Source organism: Grammomys surdaster, unplaced genomic scaffold, assembly GCF_004785775.1.
Source record: "Grammomys surdaster isolate TR1022 unplaced genomic scaffold, NIH_TR_1.0 145, whole genome shotgun sequence".
In the NCBI taxonomy this organism is placed as follows: Eukaryota; Metazoa; Chordata; class Mammalia; order Rodentia; family Muridae; genus Grammomys; species Grammomys surdaster.
Genome location: NW_021604603.1, coordinates 4,677,561 through 4,700,517, shown reverse-complemented (window position 1 = coordinate 4,700,517; position 22,957 = coordinate 4,677,561). Strand labels below are relative to the sequence as shown.

The window sequence follows — 22,957 nt, the reverse complement described above, 5'->3', positions numbered from 1 at the left end:
ATAAAAGAAATTAAAAATAGAAACAGCTAAAATTTAAGCTGGGTGGGAACATATATATATATATCAGAACAACAAAAGTCTCTGGTCCCCACACGTAAGTGTAAATATCAGCGTGCCTGGGGTTGCAGAGGGATGGGGTGGCTGTTTACTAAGAACGCTAGATATCTTCCTTGACAGAAGGATAGCATTACAACTCTTGTTTCAGTTTGTCCAAGATGTCACACATGTCCTAATGACTGGCCTAGTGGAGAGTGGGTGAAATTTCAAACCCAGACCCTTTCAGTCCAGCTTCTGTTCCCCTGCATCCTGCAGACTGCCTAGAGGATGGGGACTCTGCAAGGGTGACCTGGAACTAGGGTGACCACGGACCACAGCACCCGTGGGAAGCAGGAAGAGGGCTTGTGTGCCACAAGGGAGGGGACAGCCCCAGGGGGTGAGGGGCGGTGACCGACCGCATTCCTCGGGGGCGGGGCGCATGATGGTGCGTCGCCTCGAGGCGGAGCCTGCCAGGACCCGAGGAGGGACCAGCCTTCCTGGCGGGTGAGCAACCGCTCTGGAGCCATGGAGAGCGGCGGATCCGGTAGCCGCGGTGGCGCGGGTCGGCGGCCGCTGCACTCGGCACAAGCCGTGGACGTGGCCTCGGCCTCCAGCTTCCGCGCCTTCGAGATCCTGCACCTGCACTTGGACCTGCGGGCCGAGTTCGGGCCTCCGGGTCCGGGCCCCGGGAGCCGCGGACTGAGCGGCAAGGCGACGCTGGATCTGCGCTGCTTGTTGCCTGAGGGCGCCTCGGAGCTGCGGCTCGACTCGCACAGCTGCCTGGAGGTGACGGCGGCGACGCTGTGGCGGAGGCAGCCCGGAGACCAGCAGGCGCCCGCGGAGCCCGTGCCTTTCCATACACAGCCCTTCTCGCACTATGGCCAGGCCCTGTGCGTGGCCTTCCCGCAGCCCTCCTGTAACGCCGAGCGCTTCCAACTGGAGCTCACCTACCGCGTCGGCGAGGGACCCGGGGTAAGTGCGCGCGGTGCGCCCGGGCCACCGGCCTTTCCCAGCCCCCTTGGCCAGCCTGCCGCTCCTGAGCAGCCCAGAGTCCGAGAGCAGGAAACCTGGGCCTGCTTTGCAGCTTCCGCGGGAGATCCCCGCGTGCCGACCTTCCTCCCCAGCAGCCGGCTCTGGATTCTTGGGCTGGAACCTCTCCAGCCGGTGCTGTATTCCTCCTTCAGGTCCTTCCTGCCTTCCTGGCCTCTGTCCGGATTATTTGCCTTAGATTACCCTGCATCACCTATGTCACACATGTGCTAGACCAACTTGTCTGCTATCCTGTGTGTCTTTTCAGGATGAGATACGTGAAATACAAACTTTGCTTTTTGTTTTATTTTATTTTATAATTCTCCTTGCTGGAGCCTGGGTAGTATCGGTTAATTAGCAGACAGGATCCTTTCTTGTGCTAGCAAGCCCTTTTGATTGCACAGGTTAAAACAGTCCATGAATCATTTTTGCTTCCGCTTTTGAAATCCTGCACTTGACTTAAAAGAATCTGAGCAAGAGTGAGAATGTGTCGAGTACTTTAGGCTTTATAATAATTTGGTCTTCTCAGTAACTGTTGGTTGGTTTTTAAGTCTTAAGGTTTTCAGAAAAGAACCAATATTGAAAGTTAAGGTAAGTATGTAGCGGACATCTGTAAGAGTGACAGCCTTAGGCTGGGTTACAAGGTTCACCGAAGCTGTTTGCAGACTATTGGAGCTTCCTTATCCAACTAACAGTTCCCCTTTACTGACCCAAAGAGCACTTGCTTCCTCCTTTGATTGGAGGAATAAGTGAGCCTTGTGATAGGACTTGTTAAGGGACACTCAAAGCACGTGGTAAATAGCGCCAAAGGCAAAGTCAAGTTCCCTTCGGTGTCTGGAGGGAAGCTTGACATTGGGAACCGTCTTTGCTTCCTCTGCTACATCTCGAGTCCTGATTTTCAGTGGGAGCTAGAAATTAAACAGAATTGGAAAGTTAAACACTCCCTAAATTTGCACACTCTAAAAGTGGCAAAGTTAACAGCAGAATCTATTTTGATTTGCAGTCCTCCTGCCTCAGCCTCCTGAGTACTAGGACTCCTGGCAATTTGTCATCATGCCTGACTGGTATCAGGTGCACATATTAGGAAACACTGTTCATTGTCCCTCCTCCTCCTCTTTAAGTTAGACATTAGAATCAGTTATTGTCCTTTAAGACATCGTGGCTGAGGCCACTCTCTACTTTCCAAAGGGTTGTCCTTTGGACTGTGGAGGTCTTCACTGAGGGCATTGGCATGAACTCCTTTTCTGCTTTTGCAACCATTCTGATGAGCATGCTTGCCCAAGCACTGCTGCGTCTTCTCCCAGAATTCACTGTGGTAGTGCACAGATTTCCTCATTTCCTGTTCTGGTTCCTTCACATCATTTAAAAACAAACAAAGCAAAAACAAACAAAACACCATAAGCGAAGACGGTGGAAGGATAATGAGCAGAGTTTCCTAAGATGTGTAAGGCACTTGTCTAAATACTTGACAAAATTTGGTGAACTTTCTGTATGTAAGTGCCTGATACCAGCCAGCCAAGATGGCACATTGCCAGGAGTCCCACTACTCAGGAAGCTGAGGCAGGAGGACTGCAAATTCAAAATAACAACCAAAAGCAGATTAACAGGACATAACTGGGCAGATGGTACATAGCTCCTTCTGCAGCTTCCACAGTTTCCAATTCCCTATTAGCATCTGGTCAGTCAGCACTGGCATGCACCAACTGTCAGTACTAACAAGGCTCCTCGGGCTTTACCAGGATCTTAGTTTTTTACTTACTTCTTTTTCTGATTCATGAGCCCAGCCAAAGCAGCACATTGTAGCTAGCTGTGTAGCTGCCCATCTTTGAGTTTGTCAGGCTTTCCTTTTTTTTTTTTTTTTTTTTTAATTTTTTTTTTTTATGACCTTAACAGTTTGGAGGAGCAGGGCAGTGGTGGCACATGCCTTTGATCCCAGCACGTGGGAGGCAGAGGCAGGTGGATTTCTGGGTTCGAGGCCAGCCTGGTCTACAGAGTGAGTTCCAGGATGGCCAGGACAGAGAAACCCTGTCTCGAAAAACCAAAAAAATTAAAAACAAAACAAAACAAAAAATAAAACAGTTTGGGGAAATGCTGGTCAGGTATGTTATAGAACGTCCTTCCACTGAAGTTTTTCAACTGTTTTCCCCATGATGATGAGACTGGAATTGTACATTTCAGAGGGGAAATTCAGAGGTGAAGTGCCATTTGGATCACACTGTATTGAGTCTGTGTAGTATCAACGATGTGTCATTTGAATGTCAGGGTTGACCTCAATCCCTCCGCTACATTAGTATTTGTCAGCTTTTTCTACTGTGTCACCTCCTGCCTTCCACACTACATTGTATTTATTGAAAGACTAATTACATTTATTATACTTGGCAAAAGCAGGCAAGAAAAAAACTCAACATCCAATGTGGCTTTTCTTATGCATCTTTAAAGTGTCTTAGATCTTTGTTTTCAAAGCGTTTCCTTCTGCCTATTCAGGCCTGCCTCCTCCCAGTCTACCCAGAGCCTATGTAGTTTCCAGAACCTGCATCCTGGCCTGCCTTTCTCTCTCACCTGCTAGAGAAAGGCTTCTGTCTTTCCTTTCGACATCTGACTCTTGCTTGCCCTTAAAGATCTGATCAGACACTTTTATTTCACCTATGAAACCTTCCTGGAATAGTGTAACACATTCTTCAATTTTAAATGGACACATGTTCATACAAACACACACAAACAGTTTTACCTATGTTGTGTATGGTTTCCTTTTGCTATGGGCGGAAATAAGGTTGGTCTCTTTTCATGATAAAGCCCTGATTTTCTTACTGATAGACAACTACAACATCAGTCATAACCCTGAGCACTCAGAAAGGAGATCTGGAGTAACTAAGAAAACTACAGTTGTGTCTTGGAAACAACTGGTGGTCGAATGTCAGCTTGTGACTAAATATCCTTGCACTGCAGATAGGTTGTTCTGATATATCAGAAACTGAGCTACATCAGGACATCTCACCATACCTGTATTAAGGCAAGGTCTCTGTCCCCCTTCTGGGCTTTTCTAAAGGATCACTGGAAGAAATATCTTAAAAGGGTGATCCAGTCTACCTAGATACGGGAGAGAATAGGAGTCACCTTACTACATGCATGAATGAGCTAAACACTTCACATTCATTAAAAAACAAATTAAAAAAGTATTCATTAAAAAATAAATAAAATCTGGGCTGGGAATGTGATACATTAAGACCCTGTCAAAACAAACAAACATCTAACTCTGGTTAGGTGGGAAACTGCTTTAGCCAGAAGGACACAGGGGAGGACAGAATTTCAGTCTGAGGCTCTGATAGGATTCCTGAGATACCCATGGGATACAGAGGGAATGCAGTGTTTGTCCTGTGATGCCGGCATGAGACCATGGCCTATTCCAGAGTAGATTAAACACACGCTAGACAGGACAGTCAGGGACAGATCCGCTGGCAGGAAAGTCTTAATGATTATGAAGTGTCCTGAAAATGTCCCATGTCATTTCTCTGTTCATGATCTGTCTGTTCTGAAATGCCTCTCTGTTCTCTTTAGGTTTGCTGGTTGACTCCTGAGCAGACAGCAGGAAAGAAGAAACCCTTTGTCTATACCCAGGGCCAGGCAGTCTTAAACCGAGCCTTTTTCCCTTGCTTTGACACTCCAGCAGTGAAATGCACATATTCGGCCCTTATTGAGGTAAGGCGACTTAACTTAGTATGCTTGCCCTTGAGATTATGAGGGAGAGATGGCTCAGCAGTTAAGAGCACTTCTGCTCTTCCAGAGGACTCTAATTTAGTTCTTAGCACCCACATCAGGTGGCTTACAACTGTTTATGACTCTTTGTCCAGGGGGTCTAGCACCTCATGGGCACCTTCATTTATATGCATATACCCACATGGGCATACACACACACACACACACACACACACACACACACACACACACACACAGAGTTAAAACATAGTAAAATAGCCGGGCAGTGGTGGCGCACACCTTTGATCCCAGCACTTGGGAGGCAGAGGCAGGTGGATTTCTGAGTTCGAGGCCAGCCTGGTCTACAGAGTGAGTTCCAGTACAGCCAGGGCTACACAGAGAAACCCTGTCTCGAAAAACCAAAAGGAAAAAAAAAAAAAAAACATAGTAAAATAAATGTTTTTTTTTAATGTTAAAAAACGAGCCAGGCACGATAGTACATGTCTATAATCCCAGTCCTTAGGAGGCAAAGACACAAGAATCATGAGTTCAATGTCAACCATCTAGGCAGACCCTGTCTCAGAGAAAGATAGAGACAGAGAACATAACTTCAGACCCATCAGGTCCCATTTTGGTTGGTAACTTACTACATCCATCCAGTGGAATCTCTGAAAAGTCTTCCTTTATAAAGCTTTCCATCTGCAGATGTTGTTTGAGATAGCCCTGGCTATCCTTACCACATAGCCCTGGCTAGCCTGGAACTCAAGATGTAGAGCAGGCTGGCCTCAGATGCTCAGATATCCTGAGTGCTGGTATTAAAGACATGTGGTGCCAATCCTTGTCCATTGACAGAAATTTTACGCAGTCCAAATCCCATCAGTGTTAACTTTTGAAGCCGTTATGTTCTCCAGGATGGACTCTGAGCCATCGCCGGCACTGTTCACGTTTCTGATCATACTATTTTTCAAGTTAGACAAAGGAGGCCTTTTTGCCTGGCATGGTTATGTAATTCAAGCGGCCAGAGAGAGAGGCAGGGGGGACCATCAAAAGTTCCAGGTCAGCCTGGTATGCACAGCAATTTCCAGGCTAGTCAGGGCTGCACAGAAACACTTTGCCTCAAAAAGAACAAAGCGATAGACAACCAAGCAAAGAAGGCTTTCCAGGTGAGGTTTTCCCCTGGGTGAGGTTTCCTACACCCTCTCTGTTGCCAGGTTCCAGATGGCTTCACAGCTGTGATGAGTGCAAGCAAGTGGGAGAAGAGAGGACCAAATAAGTTCTTCTTCCAGATGAGCCAGCCTATCCCCTCCTATCTGATAGCTTTGGCCATTGGAGATCTGGCTTCAGCTGAGGTTGGACCCAGGTAAGAAACACTTGATGGTGGGATTGACCTCCAGAGGTGGGGCCCACTCTGGCCCAGTTGTCCTGCTAAAATGGCTCTTGGGGCAGTGTGGGATTCGATGTCTGCTGTCTTCAGATCTGCTGAGTAGGTTGGTAGAAGTTCTAGTTTTTCTCTCTTCCTCCTCCTCGCCCCTCCTGTTCCCTTTCTTCCATGTCTAAGCAATGAGACAGCCAGTCCTGCTAGTGCAGCAGCAGCTGTTGGAGCTGTAGTGGAGTCTCATGAATGAAGGCAGCCGCTCAGTCAAGTGATTTTGGTGCTCAGGTAGAAGTTTTAAAAGACTGATCTTGATTAGTAACTAAGTACTAAGTTTCTTCTAGCTACTCTATATACCTTGGTGCCCAAACCCATTTCTTCTAGCACTGAATTCTGCAAATTAACAACTTGGATCTTATTGCATCCTTTGAAAGGGAGAAAGACGATCCTTTCTGCCTGCTGCAGATACCTCAATCTAGACATGCACTGTCATGATGCTAGGCAGATTTAGTGGAGGCAAGAAGGTATTTTGTACAATTTCTTGAGATAAGAACATCGTCCATGAGCTGGACACAATGGCACACACCTGCAACCCTATCAACTAGGGATGCTGAGACAGAAAGTCTCAAGTTCAAAGCTTGCCAGGGCTATATAGAATAAAGAAGTCTATCGAAAACCAGAAGAGTAGATTTTTCAGATTTTCATATCTTCTCTCTCTGCAGCTTAATCTTGCTGTGAAAGGGTCAAAGCTTGGGTTGCATAGTCCGGGCTCCTTTCCTGGCTCTCCTGTTGTCTCTTAGCTCAGGTTTTATCGCAGGGCTTTGCAGAACTAGCGGCATCATGAATTAAGTTAGTTCCTAGGTATCAGGTAGAATAGTAAGCTAAATTCCATTGGTACCTGCTTCCAGCTCACGCATTCAAAACACTAGTCCTGATTTTTGTTGTTTTGGTGTGCTTGGGGTCAGACCCAGGACCTTAAGTGTGCTATACAGGCACTCTTACCCTGAACTATATTCCTAGCACTACCATGCCAATCTCAAAAGACAAGGTGTTATCATATTCCTAATACACAGGGAATTCCTCTTTGCCACAGGAGGATTTTTCCTCTGGTTGCAAGATAAGGAGAGGCCTGCGGTTTGAGCATGTGTTTGTCCTAACAAACATTCTGTTTACAAAAGTATGAAGTAGACTGTGTGTGGTGTGTACACCTTTGATATCAGCACTCTGAGGGCAGAGGCGACAGGAGCTCTGGGAGTTTGTGGTCAGCCACAATGAGACTACACGATGAGACCGTACCTTCAAATAAAATAAGACAGCATATGAATTCATCATAATGGCAATGGGAAGATGTCAGAATCCATGCCATATGACAAAAAGTAGATCATGAAATATTCTTTTGAACCCTCTGTAAGAAATTGACCCACAATCAGGTCAAACACGGTTACATGGTCCTTTTTTTTGTTTTTTTTTGTTTTTTTTGTTTTTTTTTTCCGAGACAGGGTTTCTCTGTGCAGCACTGGCTGTCCTGGAACTCACTCTGTAGACCAGGCTGGCGTCGAACTCAGAAATCCACCTGCCTCTGCCTCCCAAGTGCTGGGATTAAAGGCGTGCGCCACCACTGCCTGGCAACATGGTCCATTTAACTGGTGCCAATGATGGTTTGGGGGTGTAGCTTAGTTGATAAAAATGCTTGCCTTACACACACGAAGCCCTGGTAAGTATGGTATATAAGCCAGGGTGGTGGCACAGTGCTGTAATCTCAGCACTTACAAAGTAGAGGCAGGAAGATCCCAAGTTCAAGGTCCTCCTTGGCCACACTGTGAGTGTGGTAAAGGGTAGCCTGGGTTACACGAAACCCTGCCTCAAAAAAAAAAAAAAAAAGTCAAGTAGCGATGGCGACGTCCTTGTCCCCCTCCTATCAGGTGGACATCCCTTGTCCACGTCTAAGGGCTCGTATGTTAAACAGGAGGGTCTTCTGGTACAGTATTTCTCCTATCCCAGGTCCTGGTACCCAAGAGCATCCTGGGTAGAAGGTAGGCGGTGGAATCCAATGGCCATTTGTATATGCTCCCTCCTAATTGTTACCCAGACTCAGTGAGGCTGATAATATTTGTATCCTTTTGTGGATAATGAAGTATGACTAACTACTTATGCAAGCCCAGGTGCAGGCCTTGGCTTCAGGAGTCCCTAATCCTGGTGTCAGCTTATCCGTGGAGTCAAGTGGTCTTGGCCTAATCCCTGGCTCTCTCTGCTTTGACTTTCTGTTTGATCATATCTTTCTGATGGTGGTGTCGTTTCTCCCTCTTGACTTCTGATTTCCTGTCTTTAGTCTTGATTGGTTGAGACGAGGTCTTCCTATGTAGCTCAGAATAGCCTCCAACTCTCAATCCTCCTGCCTCAGCCTTCCAAATGCTGGGATTACAAGGCTCCAGTAAGACGGCTCACTGGGTAAAGGTACTTGCCACCAAGCCTGATAATCTAAGCTGGGTCTTACACAGTAGAACTAGACACCCACACACACCCACGCACACACCCACACACGCATTGTGCCATGCACATGTTTGCACATGCTCGTACACATCATACATTCACATAAATAAACATAATAAAAAAGTTTAATGCTGGTATTATAGATGTATACCACCTTGTTCACTATTTCTTTATTTTTATGAAAAATTCAAATTATAAAAAGTTAAAGGGACCATACATTGAACATCTGTAAACACACCTGTTTTGCCATACTAGTTTGTTTGTTTGTTTGTTTTTTCTTCTTAACTACTGAGCCATCTCTCCAGCCCCTTTTTTGGTTTTTCAAGACAGGGTTTCTCTGTGTAGCCCTGGCTGTCCTGGAACTAGTTCTGTAGACCAGGCTGGCCTCGAACTCAGAAATCCACCTGCCTCTGCCTCCCAAGTGCTGGGACTAAAGGCGTGCGACACCACTGCCCATCTTGCCATATTAGTTTTAATCATGGGCTTGTTTTTGTTTGTTCTAGACCATTTTTTAATCTCTAAAATGACATAATTACATGCACATTTATTTGTGTGTGTGTGTGCGCGCGCATGTGCATGTGTGCACACATATCTGTGCATGGTGTGCATGTAGAGATCAGAGGATAACTTGCAGAGGTCACAGTTCTCTTTGCAGTAGGTGGGTCTCAGAACTCAGTCATCAGGTGTAGCAAGCAGGTGCTTTTAACTCCGGAGCCAACTCACTGGCCCTATTCTAGACCGTCAGTAAATCCTATTGCCCTTCTGAGGAGTGAAGCCCCTCCTAGCTTTATTATGAAGTAGAAACAAGATCATTTGACACCTAAAAGAACTGTCAACTTTTTCATTAATATTGCTAGCTTTATCTCAGAAATATTTATTTATTTTTGGTTTTTCGAGACAGGGTTTCTCTGTGTAGCCCGGGCTGTCCTGGAACTCACTCTGTAGACCAGGCTGGCCTCAAACTCAGAAATCCGCCTGCCTCCTGCCTCTCAAGTGCTGGGATTAAAGGTGTGCGCCACCACCGCCCGGCTAGAAGACAATTTTTATTTCCAGTGATTTTATTATCAGTGTGTGTGTGTGTGTGTTTTACAAAGTGTCTCACTGTGTAGCCCTGGAGCTCACAGAGATCTACCTGTTTCCCCCCTCCAAGTGGTGGGATTGAAGAGGTACACCACCACCACCACCATCCATCCATTATCAGAATCCCTTCATCTATCCTATAAATAGGAAGAAGAAAGTAATCCTGTCACTTTATGAAGGTGTTTTGTTTTGTGTGAAATAGGATCTCACTTTGTAGCCCTAGCTCTCTTGAAACTCACAGCAATCCTCCTGCTTCAGCCTCTCCAGTGCTGAGATTACAGGCATGAGTCCTATATTCTGTTTTATTTCATCTCCACTTTTGCAGGATTGAATTCAGTTTCCGTGGACTTCATGTGGGTTTAGGTCCCGTTGCCTAGAGGGGCTTCCTGGCACCACCCTAAGGCAGTCTTAGGTTCTCATACCCAGGTGTGATGAGCAGCCTCTTGGGGCTGAGCAAAGGGTCTAATCTTGTCTTTCCTCTGCGTGTAGCTGGCCACATGGCCACATTACATTGATTCAAATATGGGACCAAGGCTAGTGTTCTATAGGTGGTTCCCGTGGCTGAAGCAGCCTCTAAGCATTCTTCTGCCTCTCTGTGCTTAGGAGCCGGGTGTGGGCAGAGCCCTGCCTGATTGAAGCTGCCAAGGAGGAATACAGTGGGGTCATAGAAGACTTTCTGGCAACAGGAGAGAAGCTTTTCGGACCTTATGTTTGGGGAAGGTGTGTTATCAATTGATGGATCTGGTTTGTGAAACCAAGTAGCTGTTTTTCACACTCCTGGGGTTCTCTCCCTTCTACTGTCTCCTAGAGCAAGGCTTCCTCCTCCCAGAAATGCAGGAGAGAAGCAAGCAAAGAGGGAGGGATGAGCCGGGCTCCTTGAGGTTGCTAAAGGGAACTGGGAGGAATGGTTTTTGAAGTCATTAAGCTGCACTGCCAGGCTAGAGGTGGGGAGAGTGGAGAAACTGCAAGGCCTTTGTCAGCATGCCTTTCCTCTTTGTGGGAAGTTACTTTAAAGCCTCCAGGCTGCAGGCTTGGAGATACAGGCTGGTCTTTCTGACCCCAAGCTGGCCTCTGGGGTGACAAATGTGGTGGAGCTGAGAGCATGCTCACAGCCAGTTTGGGAAAGGAGCAAAACAGGACTCAGCTGCCTTTCAGAGAGTGGGCGTGAAGGTAGGAGTGCTTCCTGGGGAAGCACTCAGTAGCCCAGGGCTTCATTTTCAGCAAGGCCTGTCTGTTTAGTGGCTGCAGCTCTGGGTCTGAGGAGGATGGGGAAGGGAGGCCTCCCCTGACCTTCAGTTTCTTGGCAGGTATGATTTGCTCTTTATGCCACCGTCCTTCCCATTTGGAGGAATGGAGAATCCTTGTCTGACCTTTGTCACCCCGTGCCTGCTAGCAGGGGACCGATCCTTAGCCGACGTCATCATCCACGAGATCTCCCACAGTTGGTTTGGGAACCTGGTCACCAATGCCAACTGGGGGGAGTTCTGGCTCAATGAAGGCTTCACCATGTATGCCCAGAGGAGGATCTCCACCATCCTGTTTGGTAAGGTGCCATCCTTCCATGCACCTGGCTCCATTCTTGGCTCCATCTGCTCCTGTGGTCTCATCGTGTGGGTGGCGGGAAGGGAGGCGGGACTTATGCAGAAAACTGTGGGTTTTTTCTTTATTCATTCTCGATGTGTGAATGCTTTGCCTGAATGTATGTATGTTCAACATATGTGTGCCTGGTCCTCATGGAGGTTGGAAGATGACATCAGATCCCCTGGAATGGGAGTTACAGGTGCTGTGAGACACTGTGTGGGTGCTGGAATCAAAGCCAGGTCCTCTGCAAGAGCAGTCAGAGCTCTTAACCTCTGAGCCATCGCTCCAACCTCTTTTAAATTTTCTTTTGTTTATATTGCTTGCTGTTATGTTGCTTGAGATAGACCTCACAGAAGGCTGGTCTAGAACTCACTATGTAAACCAGGCTGGCCCTGAATTCACACAGATCACCTGTCTGCCTGCCTTTGCCTTCTGAGTTCTGAGAGGAAAGTTGTGCCTCCATCACGCCCAGCACTTCAGGGCTTTTCTGAGACAGGCCTTGGGCTGAGGATACAGTTCATTTGTTCTGTTGGCAAAGTGCTTTCCTGGGTTCAATCTCCAGTATTGAAAGGTGGGGTTCATGCAAGTTTTTGCTATGTAGGCTCTTCTGGTCTGGAACTCACTATATAAACCAGGTCAGACTCCTCCCTCCTGCTTCTACCTCCTAAATGCTCGGATTTCTGTATGTGAGTGTGAAAGATCAAATAGCTCTAGGTTTGGTTTGTTTGTTTTTATTTTAAGACAGGATCTCACTGTGCATGCCTGGCTGGCCAGGAACTCACTATATAGACCAGAGACCCATCTGCCTCTGCCTCCTGAGCCCTGGGATTAAAGTCGTATGCTATATCATTCCTTGCTCACATCAACGGTTTTAAACTAGCTCGATAATAATATTTAAAAAAAATTAATTCTCAAAAATAATTCAAAGCATTAAAGAAAGAAAAGAGTTTTAAAACTTTTCATTAAATGTAATAGGGTTTGGGCTGGTAACGTGGCCCATTTGATAGAGTGATTGCTTGGCATGCAGAAAACCTGGTGTTTGATCGTCAGTACTGAGGGCCGGGGAGCGGTGTGGGGAGTGGGCATTGATAAAGTTCACTAGCTCTGTGGTTGAGTACTTGTCTGACATGCATGAGTCTCTGGGTCATGGCAGACATAAAACTGGGCGTGACGGTGTGTGACTGTAATCCTCCTGCTCAGAAGGTAGAAAGGCTAGTGAGGCCAGCCTGAGCTACAGGAGACCCTGTCTCAAAAGGAAAAAGAAATAATTTATCACACACACACGTCAGTGCATACCTCAGAAGATTTCAGTAAGGAAGACTATTAGAAACATCACCTCTGCCCTGGCAGTGGTAGCACACAGCTTTGATTCCAGCACTCAAGAGACAGAGGAAGACTGATCTCTGTGAGTTCAAGGCTAGCCTGGTCTACAGAGCAACTTCCAGGATAATAGGGAAACTTTGTCTTGAAAAAACAAGAACAAAAAAACCCAGCCAAACAAAAGGAAACATCACCTCTGCGTCTGAACACAGTAAAGACTTTCAGTATGTGTTATCCTTTACTTCCCAAAGAGTTTGATCAGCGCTGTGCTCTTACTCAAAGTATACAGAGCAGGTTTTTCTTTGTGAATGTCTTAGTCACCCACAAAGAATCCTGTGGCAAACTGAGCATGGTGACTCACAGTTGTGAGTTCCTAGCACTGGGGAACTAAAGCAGAAAGGTCACAAGTTTGAAGCCAGCCAGGGTCATATAGTAAGACCCTGTCTTAAAAAAGGAAAGACAATAACAACAACAACAAAACACAAAAAAAAACTGGGTTGGGCATGGTGCCTGAACTGACTTCAAGACTAGCCTGGACTACATAGTGCATTTTGCTTAGCAGAGCTAAAGTACTAGAATCTCATAGTACACTTTTATTTTCCCATTGTGCAGAAAGACTGAGGCCAAGGGAGGCCCAGGATCAGAACATGTAGTAAGCAGTGGAGTCAAAGTGTGTGTGCGTGTGCGTGTGCATGTGCCCCAGTGTTTGTACAGAAGTCAAAGAACAGCTTTTCGGAATGGCTTCTCTCCTTTTATAATAATCTTGGTGATTGATTGAAGGTACCAGGCTTGGAGGCAGGCTCCTTCACCCGCTGAGCCATGCTACTGGCTCCCAAGGTACTGTTTTTAAAGCCTGGAGTGTTGTGGGAGATATTTAAATCTCCAATCCAAATATGACCGGTCAATGAAAACACATCTTAGTAATTAGGAATATATTCTGTAAGCCTAGATTGGGCAGATACCCCTACACTACTCTGTTCCCCAGCTATGAGACCCTTACAACTTGAGGGTTTCCCAGACTCTGCGTTTGTCCTTCTACCTTCTGCTTCCCAGTCGTCCTCCTCTGTCGTACTCCGTCATCTTCTCTCTCCTCTCTTCTCCCCAGTCGTCCTCTCTCTCTTCTCTCCCTAGTTGTTTCCGTCGTCTCTGTCATCTTCCTCCTCCATTATCTTCCTCCAGTCCTCCTCCCTCTCTCTTCTCTCCCCAGCCTTTATTTCTCCACCTCCCCTTCCTCTGCCCAATCCCTGGCTCCAGCCTTTATTTTGCAAATTAAGATGGAGCAGAAGGTTCACTAGAAATCACCTGTGTAATGACTCACACCTCCTCTGCAGCCCTTCACAGGAAAGGGGAAGTAGTATCAAAATACAAGTCCGGGGCTATCCACAACACTGGAGGAAATTTAAAAGACAGTTAATTTTTTTTTCTTTTTTTGAGACAAGGTTTTACTATGTAGCCTCGGATGGACTAGGATTCACTGTGTAGACCAGACTGACCTTAAACTCACAGGGGTCCACCTGCCCTGCTACCCTGGAGCTGGATACGTAAAGGCCTGTGCCACCATGCCCAGGCTAGATGCTTGATGTTTTTGAAGGTGACAGTTTCTTTTGTACATGGTATCATCAGAGGAAAACTATTCTAAGTTTCATAGAGACCAAGTTGTTACCTAAAAATAAAAATACATTCATTCCTGTTAACAAGGAAGGGTCCCCTAGTCCTTGTGGGAGAGACCCACATGTCAGGTTAACCAAACCTCTGTATCCCAGAGAATCAGAGAGCTAGGGAGGGACTGAGTCATGGTCTGTGTCACTCTGGGAGGTTAATGCCCTTGAGCCTTAGACCACAAGGGGACAGCACAGCACCTCTGTCGGGGGAAATGTGGACTTGGTGAACGTGGAGTTTGTGTTTGTGTTTGGCCAGGAGCTGCTTACACTTGTCTGGAGGCCGCCACAGGGAGGGCTCTGCTGCGGCAGCATATGGATGTATCCGGAGAGGAAAATCCACTCAACAAGCTTCGGGTGAAGATTGAACCAGGTCCAGGAGGTTCCTCTGTCTCCCCCGCCCCAGTAAATTACGCTTGGAGCCCCAAGTTAGTCTGAGCCACATGTTAAAATGCTCTCTTTAAGTAGTGGGCCCCTGGAGTGCCCTGGCTATCTCCTGTTCTGTAAGCCGTCTGAACACAACCGTTTTAGCCACTAAGTTCTTAATGACTTGGCCATTGCTTTGTACAGGTGCTCCCCCATTCCTTTGTCCCAGAAGACTGAGTGGCTTATAAAGTGTGTTAGCTTCATGTTACAGAACCGGGCAAAATCAGTGACTTGCCCAAGGTCATGCACCTGTCAGCTCCGGACTTCCTGCTTTCTAGCATTTTTCTTTAGTTTCACAAGTGACTAACTTAAAACCCTTTTGTGCAACTGAAGCTGAAGCGTGTATTCTCTGGTGCCACTGACTGTAAAATGAACTCCTGGTACATTGGTGATTAGCTTAAGACTAGGGCAGTTGTAAAAACAACATCTGGAAGGTTGACTGTGTAGATGGTGACCAACAGGACTCAAAAGTCTGAGCATGTTCGGTCCCAAGAGTTAGTTAAGGCCCTGCTCAAGGAAATGTGCTGGCCCCTTTGAACCACTGGTCTCCCTGACCTTGTCTTAGATCCATAGTTACTGACCCTCTGCTATCACCTTTGATGTGCCACGGGAAGGACCATCAGTGGCCTAGAAACCTTGGCTGTACTGGGGAAGGTGTAGTCTGGGCAATTCCAACAGTCAGTCTGTAATAGAAGGTGCTCACAAACACTCAGTCCTGTCTGCTCTCTCTCTGCCAGGTGTTGACCCCGATGACACCTACAATGAGACCCCCTACGAGAAAGGTTACTGCTTTGTCTCATACCTGGCCCACCTGGTGGGTGATCAGGATCAGTTTGACAAGTTTCTCAAGGTACAGTCAACTCTCCATGTGGGGAGAAGGACGAGGAGCAGGTAAAGCAGCTGGCACAGAGCGCTAGGGTAGGGTAGGGTAGGGTAGGGGGCACAACTGCAAGAGGTAAGGGGTCAGAGAGGGCCTGAGAGATGAGGGGGGGGCTCTGCTCCCCAGGGTAGCCAGAGAGATAACAACCTTGACCCTCCTCACAGGCCTATGTAGATGAGTTTAAATTCCAAAGTATCTTGGCTGAAGATTTTCTGGAATTCTACCTGGAGTATTTCCCTGAGCTGAAGAAGAAGGGAGTAGAGTCCATTCCAGGTAAGCAGAGAAACTGGACTGTTGGCTTCCAAGAACACAGAGAACAAGCAAGATGAGATGGGAGAATGTGGAGTCATAAGTTCCTGGTGAATTGTCACTTGGAGAGCCAGGCCCTGTTCCATAGAATGACAACTGGTGGCTGGGTAGAGTTCCATGGTCCAGCATATGCCTAGTGTATATAAGGCTCAGGACTCAATCCTGGGGGGTGGGGGAGGGGGGAGAGGAGAGAGAGAAGAGACAGACTTCAACTTCCTGGATTGGCAGTGTAGTTCAGTTGGTAGAACGTTTGCTTGTCACATACGAGGACCTGAGTTTGACCTCCTGCACCAAAACATAAAAGCAAATAAAAAATCTCTTTTTTAAGTTGAACCTAAGCGCTTTGGAGTCCGAGGCAGCCGATAGCCATAACTTTAAGACCAGCCTGGGTTACATGTTGAGTTCAAGACAAAACAAAATAAAAAACTTTGGGCACGACTGTAACCCCAGCTCTTGGGGGAGGCGGGGACAAGAGGGTCAGGGTTGAGAAGCCACCCCAGTTCCAGTGAGTTCAGGACAAGTGTGTGGGGGCTGCCTGAGACCTTGTCTCAGGACAGAACCAGACAGGCTAACTTCTTGATTCTTCTCAGAGGGTTGCTGTGACCTCTATTGCCCAGATTAGAAGCAGGAAAGCAACAGGGGCTATCACCTCTGCCCTGAGCTCATGGTGAGGTCTCTTTGGGTGCTGCGAACAAAAGGAAATCCTGGCCACTGCTCTGATGTCAGCAGGGAGGCGATACTTCCTCATAGAGTAGAGAGGATGTCCCCTACGTGGCCCAGACAGTCCCTTAGTTAGACACACCCCCTTGTCGGGACGTGAACTCTGAATCCCTCTGGTTGGTTTGGTGAAGTCAGTTTCAGTCTTGGTAGCACTCTGTGGGTTGGAGGCCTGGACTTCAAGGTCATGGGACTAAGGAATAATAGTTAATAATTACTGAGTGCTGACTGTGCGCCAGGCAGTAGGCTAAGCTTTTAATGTGTATTTGCTCATTTAATCTTCACAACTGTCAACTAAGGTAGGGCCTAGCACCCCCATTTTACAAACAACTGAGGCGCCAAGAGGTAAAACAACATGCTTGTGGCCTCCCAGAGCCTCTTGGCATAGCTAGGATGGGAAGCTAGGCAGCCCAGGCTTGGGTCCCTGGTACTTACACACAGTGCTGTTAGGCTGGGGAGAGCAGGGTGAGCCTGGCTACAACCGTGTCCATCACTTGATGACAGAGTGCTAATTTTAAAGCAACAGTCATAGTCCAGTCTTACTGTGAGCACCTCCAGATGCCACCCTAGCCAGGACCCTGCAGATGGAGAAATGGCACTTGTAAGCTCAGGAAACTGCTTGGACATGTTGACTGCTGGGAGAGTCCTGACAATGTCCTCTTTTCTTTTACTTAAAAGGTTTTGAGTTTGAGCGATGGCTGAATACCCCTGGCTGGCCCCCCTACCTCCCCGACCTCTCCCCTGGGGACTCACTCATGAAGCCAGCTGAAGAGCTGGCAGAGCTGTGGGTGACCTCAGAGCCAGACATGCAAGCCATTGAAACTGTGGCCATCTCTACCTGGAAGACCTACCAGCTTGTCTACTTCCTAGATAAGATCCTCCAGAAGTCTCCTCTCCCTGCTGGTAAACACAGGGGGTTACCTCCTTATCATACTGGATCCAAGCTGCTTGGGTGCACAGCTTCATGTCAGAGGTCAGAGGAGATTCAGAAGTGATTTGGCTTCTAAGTGACTCCAGGGTAGAAGGGAGGCTGACACTTCACAAGACTATGCCATCAAAACAGTGAAGGTTGGGCTGGAGAGATGGCTCAGGAGTTAAGACCACTGACTGCTCTACCAGAAGTCCTGAGTTCAATTCTCAGCAGCCACATGGTGGCTGACAACCATCTGTAATGGGATTCAATGCCCTCTTCTGGTGTATCTGAAGACAGCTGCAGGTTGCTCATATAAATAAGAAATAAATAAATCTTTAAAAAAAAAAAGAAAAAAGAATGGTGAAGGTTACCCATACAAGTGTTACGGAGATCAAATTAGTAAAACCTGACATTCATCAAGGCCCAGGTTCTCAGGCCCTCTGGAAACTCTCTGTTAGGGCATTTAATCCCCATGATTACTCTAAAGGGACATGATCTTCATCCCCAGGAAGCAGAGACTGTATCAGAACGGCACCAGTAACTGATACATACAGTTACTAAATGGTTGGGCTAAGATTTGAACCTCGTCACCAAAACTCTCTTATTTAAAAATTATTTTAAAAGCCGGGCGGTGGTGGCGCACACCTTTAATCCCAGCACTCGGGAGGCAGAGGCAGGTGGATCTCTGAGTTCGAGGCCAGCCTGGTCTACAGAGTGAGTTCCAGGACAGCCAGGGCTACACAGAGAAACCCTGTCTCGAAAAACCAAAAAAAAAAAAAAAAAAATTATTTTAAAGATTTACTGAAGTGTGTGTGTGTGTGTGTGTGTGTGTCTGTCTGTCTGTCTGTCTGTCTGTCTGTCTGTCCTGTGTGTGTGGTTACCTGCGGAGGCCAGGGGAGGTGTTCAATCCCCTAGAGCTGTGGTTACAGGTGGTTGTAAGCCACCTGATGTGGGTGCTGGGGACTGAACTGAGGTCCTTTGGAAAAGCAGTGAGTGTTCCCAGCCACTGAGCCATCTCCCCAGCTCCATCGTCTGACCCACTGATGCTTTGTTGTTGCCCAGTCAGAAATAATAGTCATCAAGTCCCTGTGAGGTCACCTCTCTGGACATAGGGGGTTTTCATACTAAGAATAAGTAACTGAACATATTCAGATTTCAAAGCTGGATCCAAATTTATCAGAGTAATGGTAGGAGAAACTGTGAGGGAAAGAGCAGAGGGTCTGGAGTAAAGTTAAGGGCATTTTATGGGAGAGCCTTAGAATTAAGGCACGCGTGGTACTAGAGCATCACCATGCCAGACACACGAGCTGAATGGATGGGAGAGGTGAGTGGTAAGGGACCCTCCTGGAGGGTTCTGCCAGTGCTTTTGGAGGGAATGAGGGCAGACACTCAGTGGTCCCAAGAATGAGCCTTCTGGACTCCTCAGCTGGTCACCAACAGCCCACCACGTTCTCTTTTCTAGGGAATGTGAAAAAACTTGGGGAGACATACCCAAAGATTTCCAATGCTCAGAATGCTGAGTTACGGCTAAGATGGGGCCAGATCATCCTTAAGAATGACTACCAAGAAGAGTTCTGGAAAGTGAAGGACTTCCTGCAGAGCCAGGTGGGTCATTACATCCCTGGTCCCCTGATAGGCTCTGGACCTCCACTATCGTACCTGAGGTCCTCCTGGTGGAGAGCCACTGGAAAGCCTCGTGGGTTTGGCTTCTGAGGGACCCTCCTGACCACGCTGGTGCTGGCGTAGCTCCCTGAAACTTCATCCTGCAGGAAGAGAAGTTTGCAGGGTTAGGGAGCTTTTTAGACATCAGCTGGTGACGGCTAAGGGGATGAAGCTAGTTAGAGCTAATGGGCAACTGGGAAGAGGGCAGTGGGTAATGTGAGGACTGGTCATGCCAAAGAACAACGGGGGTGAGTGAAGGGCAAGATCCCTGCTCCCTGGAGGAGTTGTAGCACCAGCAGATTCCTGGGAGAGTAACCCTTTAGGGCAAAAGGCTCTCTGATAACCTGAGCATCCTCAACTCGAGAGCAAGGAGGAACTGAGTGGATCCAAAGCAAGGCCCAGATGGCTTCTTCTGTTGAGGAGTCTGTGGAGCGGGAAAGGGAAGTCTGTGGGAGGTCCTATGAACCCTCTGGCTGCCTGTCAAACCTCTGGAGCTCAGGAGCTTGCCCTGCAGCTGCTTTAAAGTGATGTGAATTTGACTTGTTCGGATTTTGGCTTGATTGCAGATGGCCCTCACATGGCCCTGGGTTTAAGCTGTCATTGCTTTGGGGATTAACTGCCTTTAACTTTCTAAAAGTTTGCAGTCCCATCCTGTCCACCCATCACTTGTTTGTACTCATAGATAGTCCCTCGTTACCATGGTTTGGGGTTCAAGCTGAACTTTATTTCCCCAGGATCATCCTTCACCCTCTAGAAGATGCCAAAATCAGTACTTCTCATGGGAAGCACTTTATTTTCCTGCTCATCCCCCACATCCCTTTTGTCCTCAGACCATGACTACTGTTGGACGGAGGAGGGTTGGGCAGACTCACTGAGCAAGCTACTGAGGACAGGTGTCTTTTTCTTACAGGGAAAGCAGAAGTACACCCTGCCACTGTACCATGCCATGATGGGTGGCAGTGAGATGGCCCAGACCCTCGCCAAGGACATCTTTGCAGCCACTGCTTCCCAGCTCCATAGCAACGTGGTCAACTATGTCCAGCAGATCCTGGCGCCCAAGTGCAGTTAGAGGCTCACCTAGGTGGTCCCTGCCTCTTGGGCTTCAAGGGCTTTCTGAAGAATTGCTCCTTTCCAAATTCACGTTCTCACGTCAGTGTCCCAGAGTTTCTGTTCTCTGGGTTTGGGTCTCTGCCCTGGTGGCAGCTTCTGATCTAGAGAGTCCTGAGAGTCCAAGAAGGCCTCCCATGCTCCCCGTAGCCCAGGCTGCAGAGAGTAAAATGTCATTCTTTTTCTTTTCAAATAAATGTTTTTTAAGCAAGAAGTAGATAAGTTGGAGTTATAGACTGGCTCACTTATTTTTATTTATGTTTAAGAAATGTTCTCTCTCTCTCTCTCTCTCTCTCTCTCTCTGTGTTTGTGTGTGTGTGTGTGTGTCTGTGTGTGTGTGGTGATACACATGTGGAGGTCAGAGGACAACTTGTGAAAGTTGCTTCTCTTGTACCACTAGGTGGGTTCCAGAGATCAAGCTTGGGCCACCAGGCTTAGTGGCAAGTATTACCCACTAAGGCATCTCACCAGCCCCTGGGTTTTTGTGGTTCTTTTGCAATGCTCATGCAGTCCTTTCTAGCCTGGAATTCACTATGTAGACCAGGTGCAAACCTGTGGGGATCCTTCTGCCTCCTGAGTGCTGGGGTTATAGGCAGGGGCCAAAGTCACTGTTGGCTTTATCTTGCTGGTGACCCTCCGTGTCATGTGTGCATGGTTCCCCACCCACACAAGGGAGTTGCACTTCCTCTCTTCTCCCTCACATCCCTGGGGCTTTGCTAGGCCTCCCTGCCCCAGATCCTCACTAACTATTGTAATAGGTTGGGACTGGCAGAGTCTGCTGTGCGACTGTAGCTGAACTCTGATTTCCTGGTTCTATGTGGAGGTGGAAACAGTCTGCATCTTGGTTTGAGACTGGAAAAGACAAGAGAGAGTGCTAAGATAGTTGTCTTTCCTAAACACAGGGAACTTTGAGCTGGTCTCCGTCTGGCTTCACCTGTGCCTCTGCCTTCCCTACACAAAGGTGGAAAAAAGGCTGAGGTTCCATCTCTGACAAAGCCAGGTAGGAAGCAGGACAATGCCTCTGCCTCACCAACAGAGGCAGCCATGAGCTACAGGACAAAAGGCCCAGAAGTGCAAGGGAGGAGGAGCTGACCTTTATAGCTGACGTCACAGTTGATCTGTCTCAGGACTTTCCCACAGCCCCTTCCTTCCCTCCCCTTCACATTTATCCTGTCCTGAGACCTATCCATATTTTGTTTGTTTTTTTGAGATAGAGTTTCTCTGTGTATCCATGGCTGTCTTGGAACTCACTGTGTAGACCAGGCTAGCTTCAAACTCAGAGATCTGCCTGCTTCTGCCTCATGAGTGCTGGGACTAAAGGTGTGCACCACCACCATCTGACTTCCACTCACAATTTCTAGCATGGGCATCAGGAGTTGTGTGTCCTGTTTCACTAACCGTCTTGGCTCTGCTGGAATCCTATTGGGTCTGCTTGTGCTTTTACAGGACTGGGGATGAAGCTATGCTACTGAGGATTTCTGAGAAAAAGCATCAGGCTGCTCCCCCATGCTCAGCATGTGGGCAGGCTATCAGGAAGCTTCCAAAGCACTGACCTCATCCAATTCTTTCTCACTTTGCTCTATTTGACTGTGGACAGAATTAATACTCAGACGGATGCTCTAGCTCTCAGATTTCTGTAGCTTTGTTTCTCCCGGGAAGAAGCCCCATGAAGGCGATGGACTCTGTGGTCTTCCTCCTCTCTTTGCTCTGGAGACCCAACCAGCTGTTCTTAGGGGAAGGAGCATGTGAGTAGCCCAGAGGCTAAAAGCTGGTTCTCCCACATTCCAGGGTAAGTGACTAGGTAGAGGGTGTGTCTGCCTCAGGCTGCTTGGAGGAGGTCCCCTGAAGGGCCAGTGAAAACCCTACCCAGAAGCCTTGGCTTTCCAGCAGCCCTGACCTAGTGGAAAGGAGCCTGTCGTTCTGAAGATGAAGAGTGGATCCTGTGGGGGTGGATAGATTGTGTTCTTGAACAATGGGGTACCTAGAATATGGGGTACCTAGAATCGAAAGGTGTCATTTGAGGTCTACCTGTGGGTAGTGTGTCTGTAAATGGGGTGGAGAGAGGAGAAGGCACAGATCTTATATCTTAGATCCAGAAAGTAGTGTAGAGAACTTGCTCAATTCATGTAGTGCCCTAGGTTGTCTCCTCGGGTAATACAAATCCAAACCAGCTGAAGCTGCAAGGTATCTAATGGCTTATCGAGTCCCACACCCTCATTCTTTGCTAATTTTATGATTTTGCTTTTGAGACAATCTATTGTAGCTTAAGATAGTCCCTAACTCCAGATGTAGCTGAGGCAGACCCTGAGTGCTGGGATTCCAGACACATGCCACCACACTTATCTTTTGTTAGGCAAGAATCGCTCTACCGGCTGTACTCCACATTCCAGGATAAGTGACTGGAATCCTCACTTACTACATCCTCATCCCTACCCCCCTTTAAAAATTCACTGAGTGGGATGGTTGTAGCCAGAGGCAATGCATGTAGGGAAAAAGCACCAGCAACAGCTTGTTACTTTCCAAATTTGGTAGCCTGAACAAACCACTTACGAAGACAAGTATATATCAATTCTTCTTCCCTCCTCCCTCTTTCTTTCTTTTTTCTCTCTTTCTTTCCTTTCTTTCTTTTCTCTTTCCCTTTCTTTCTTTCTTTCTTTCTTTCTTTCTTTCTTTCTTTCTTTCTT

General features: G+C 47.5%; 1 protein-coding gene across 1 annotated transcript; it reads left to right on the top strand.

The window, feature by feature from the left end:
• Positions 1 to 491: 491 nt before the first annotated feature.
• On the top strand, positions 492 to 20,490 carry Rnpep (arginyl aminopeptidase). The gene is made up of 11 exons (XM_028764713.1): positions 492 to 1,008; positions 4,621 to 4,761; positions 5,970 to 6,118; positions 10,304 to 10,420; positions 11,008 to 11,243; positions 14,519 to 14,632; positions 15,423 to 15,535; positions 15,730 to 15,838; positions 17,270 to 17,494; positions 18,967 to 19,109; positions 20,077 to 20,490. The coding sequence occupies exons 1-11, from the start codon at positions 562 to 564 to the stop codon at positions 20,233 to 20,235; spliced, it is 1,953 nt and encodes a 650-aa protein (XP_028620546.1). The 5' UTR covers positions 492 to 561; the 3' UTR covers positions 20,236 to 20,490.
• Positions 20,491 to 22,957: the final 2,467 nt, after the last annotated feature.

Excerpts from the sequence above, each read along its gene's own strand:
- Rnpep (XM_028764713.1), top strand. The coding sequence starts at position 562 with ATGGAGAGCGGCGGATCCGGTAGCCGCGGTGGCGCGGGTCGGCGGCCG. Across the intron at positions 6,119-10,303 it reads TCAGCTGAGGTTGGACCCAG|GAGCCGGGTGTGGGCAGAGC; the intron begins GTAAGAAACACT and ends CTCTGTGCTTAG. Across the intron at positions 11,244-14,518 it reads GATCTCCACCATCCTGTTTG|GAGCTGCTTACACTTGTCTG; the intron begins GTAAGGTGCCAT and ends GTGTTTGGCCAG.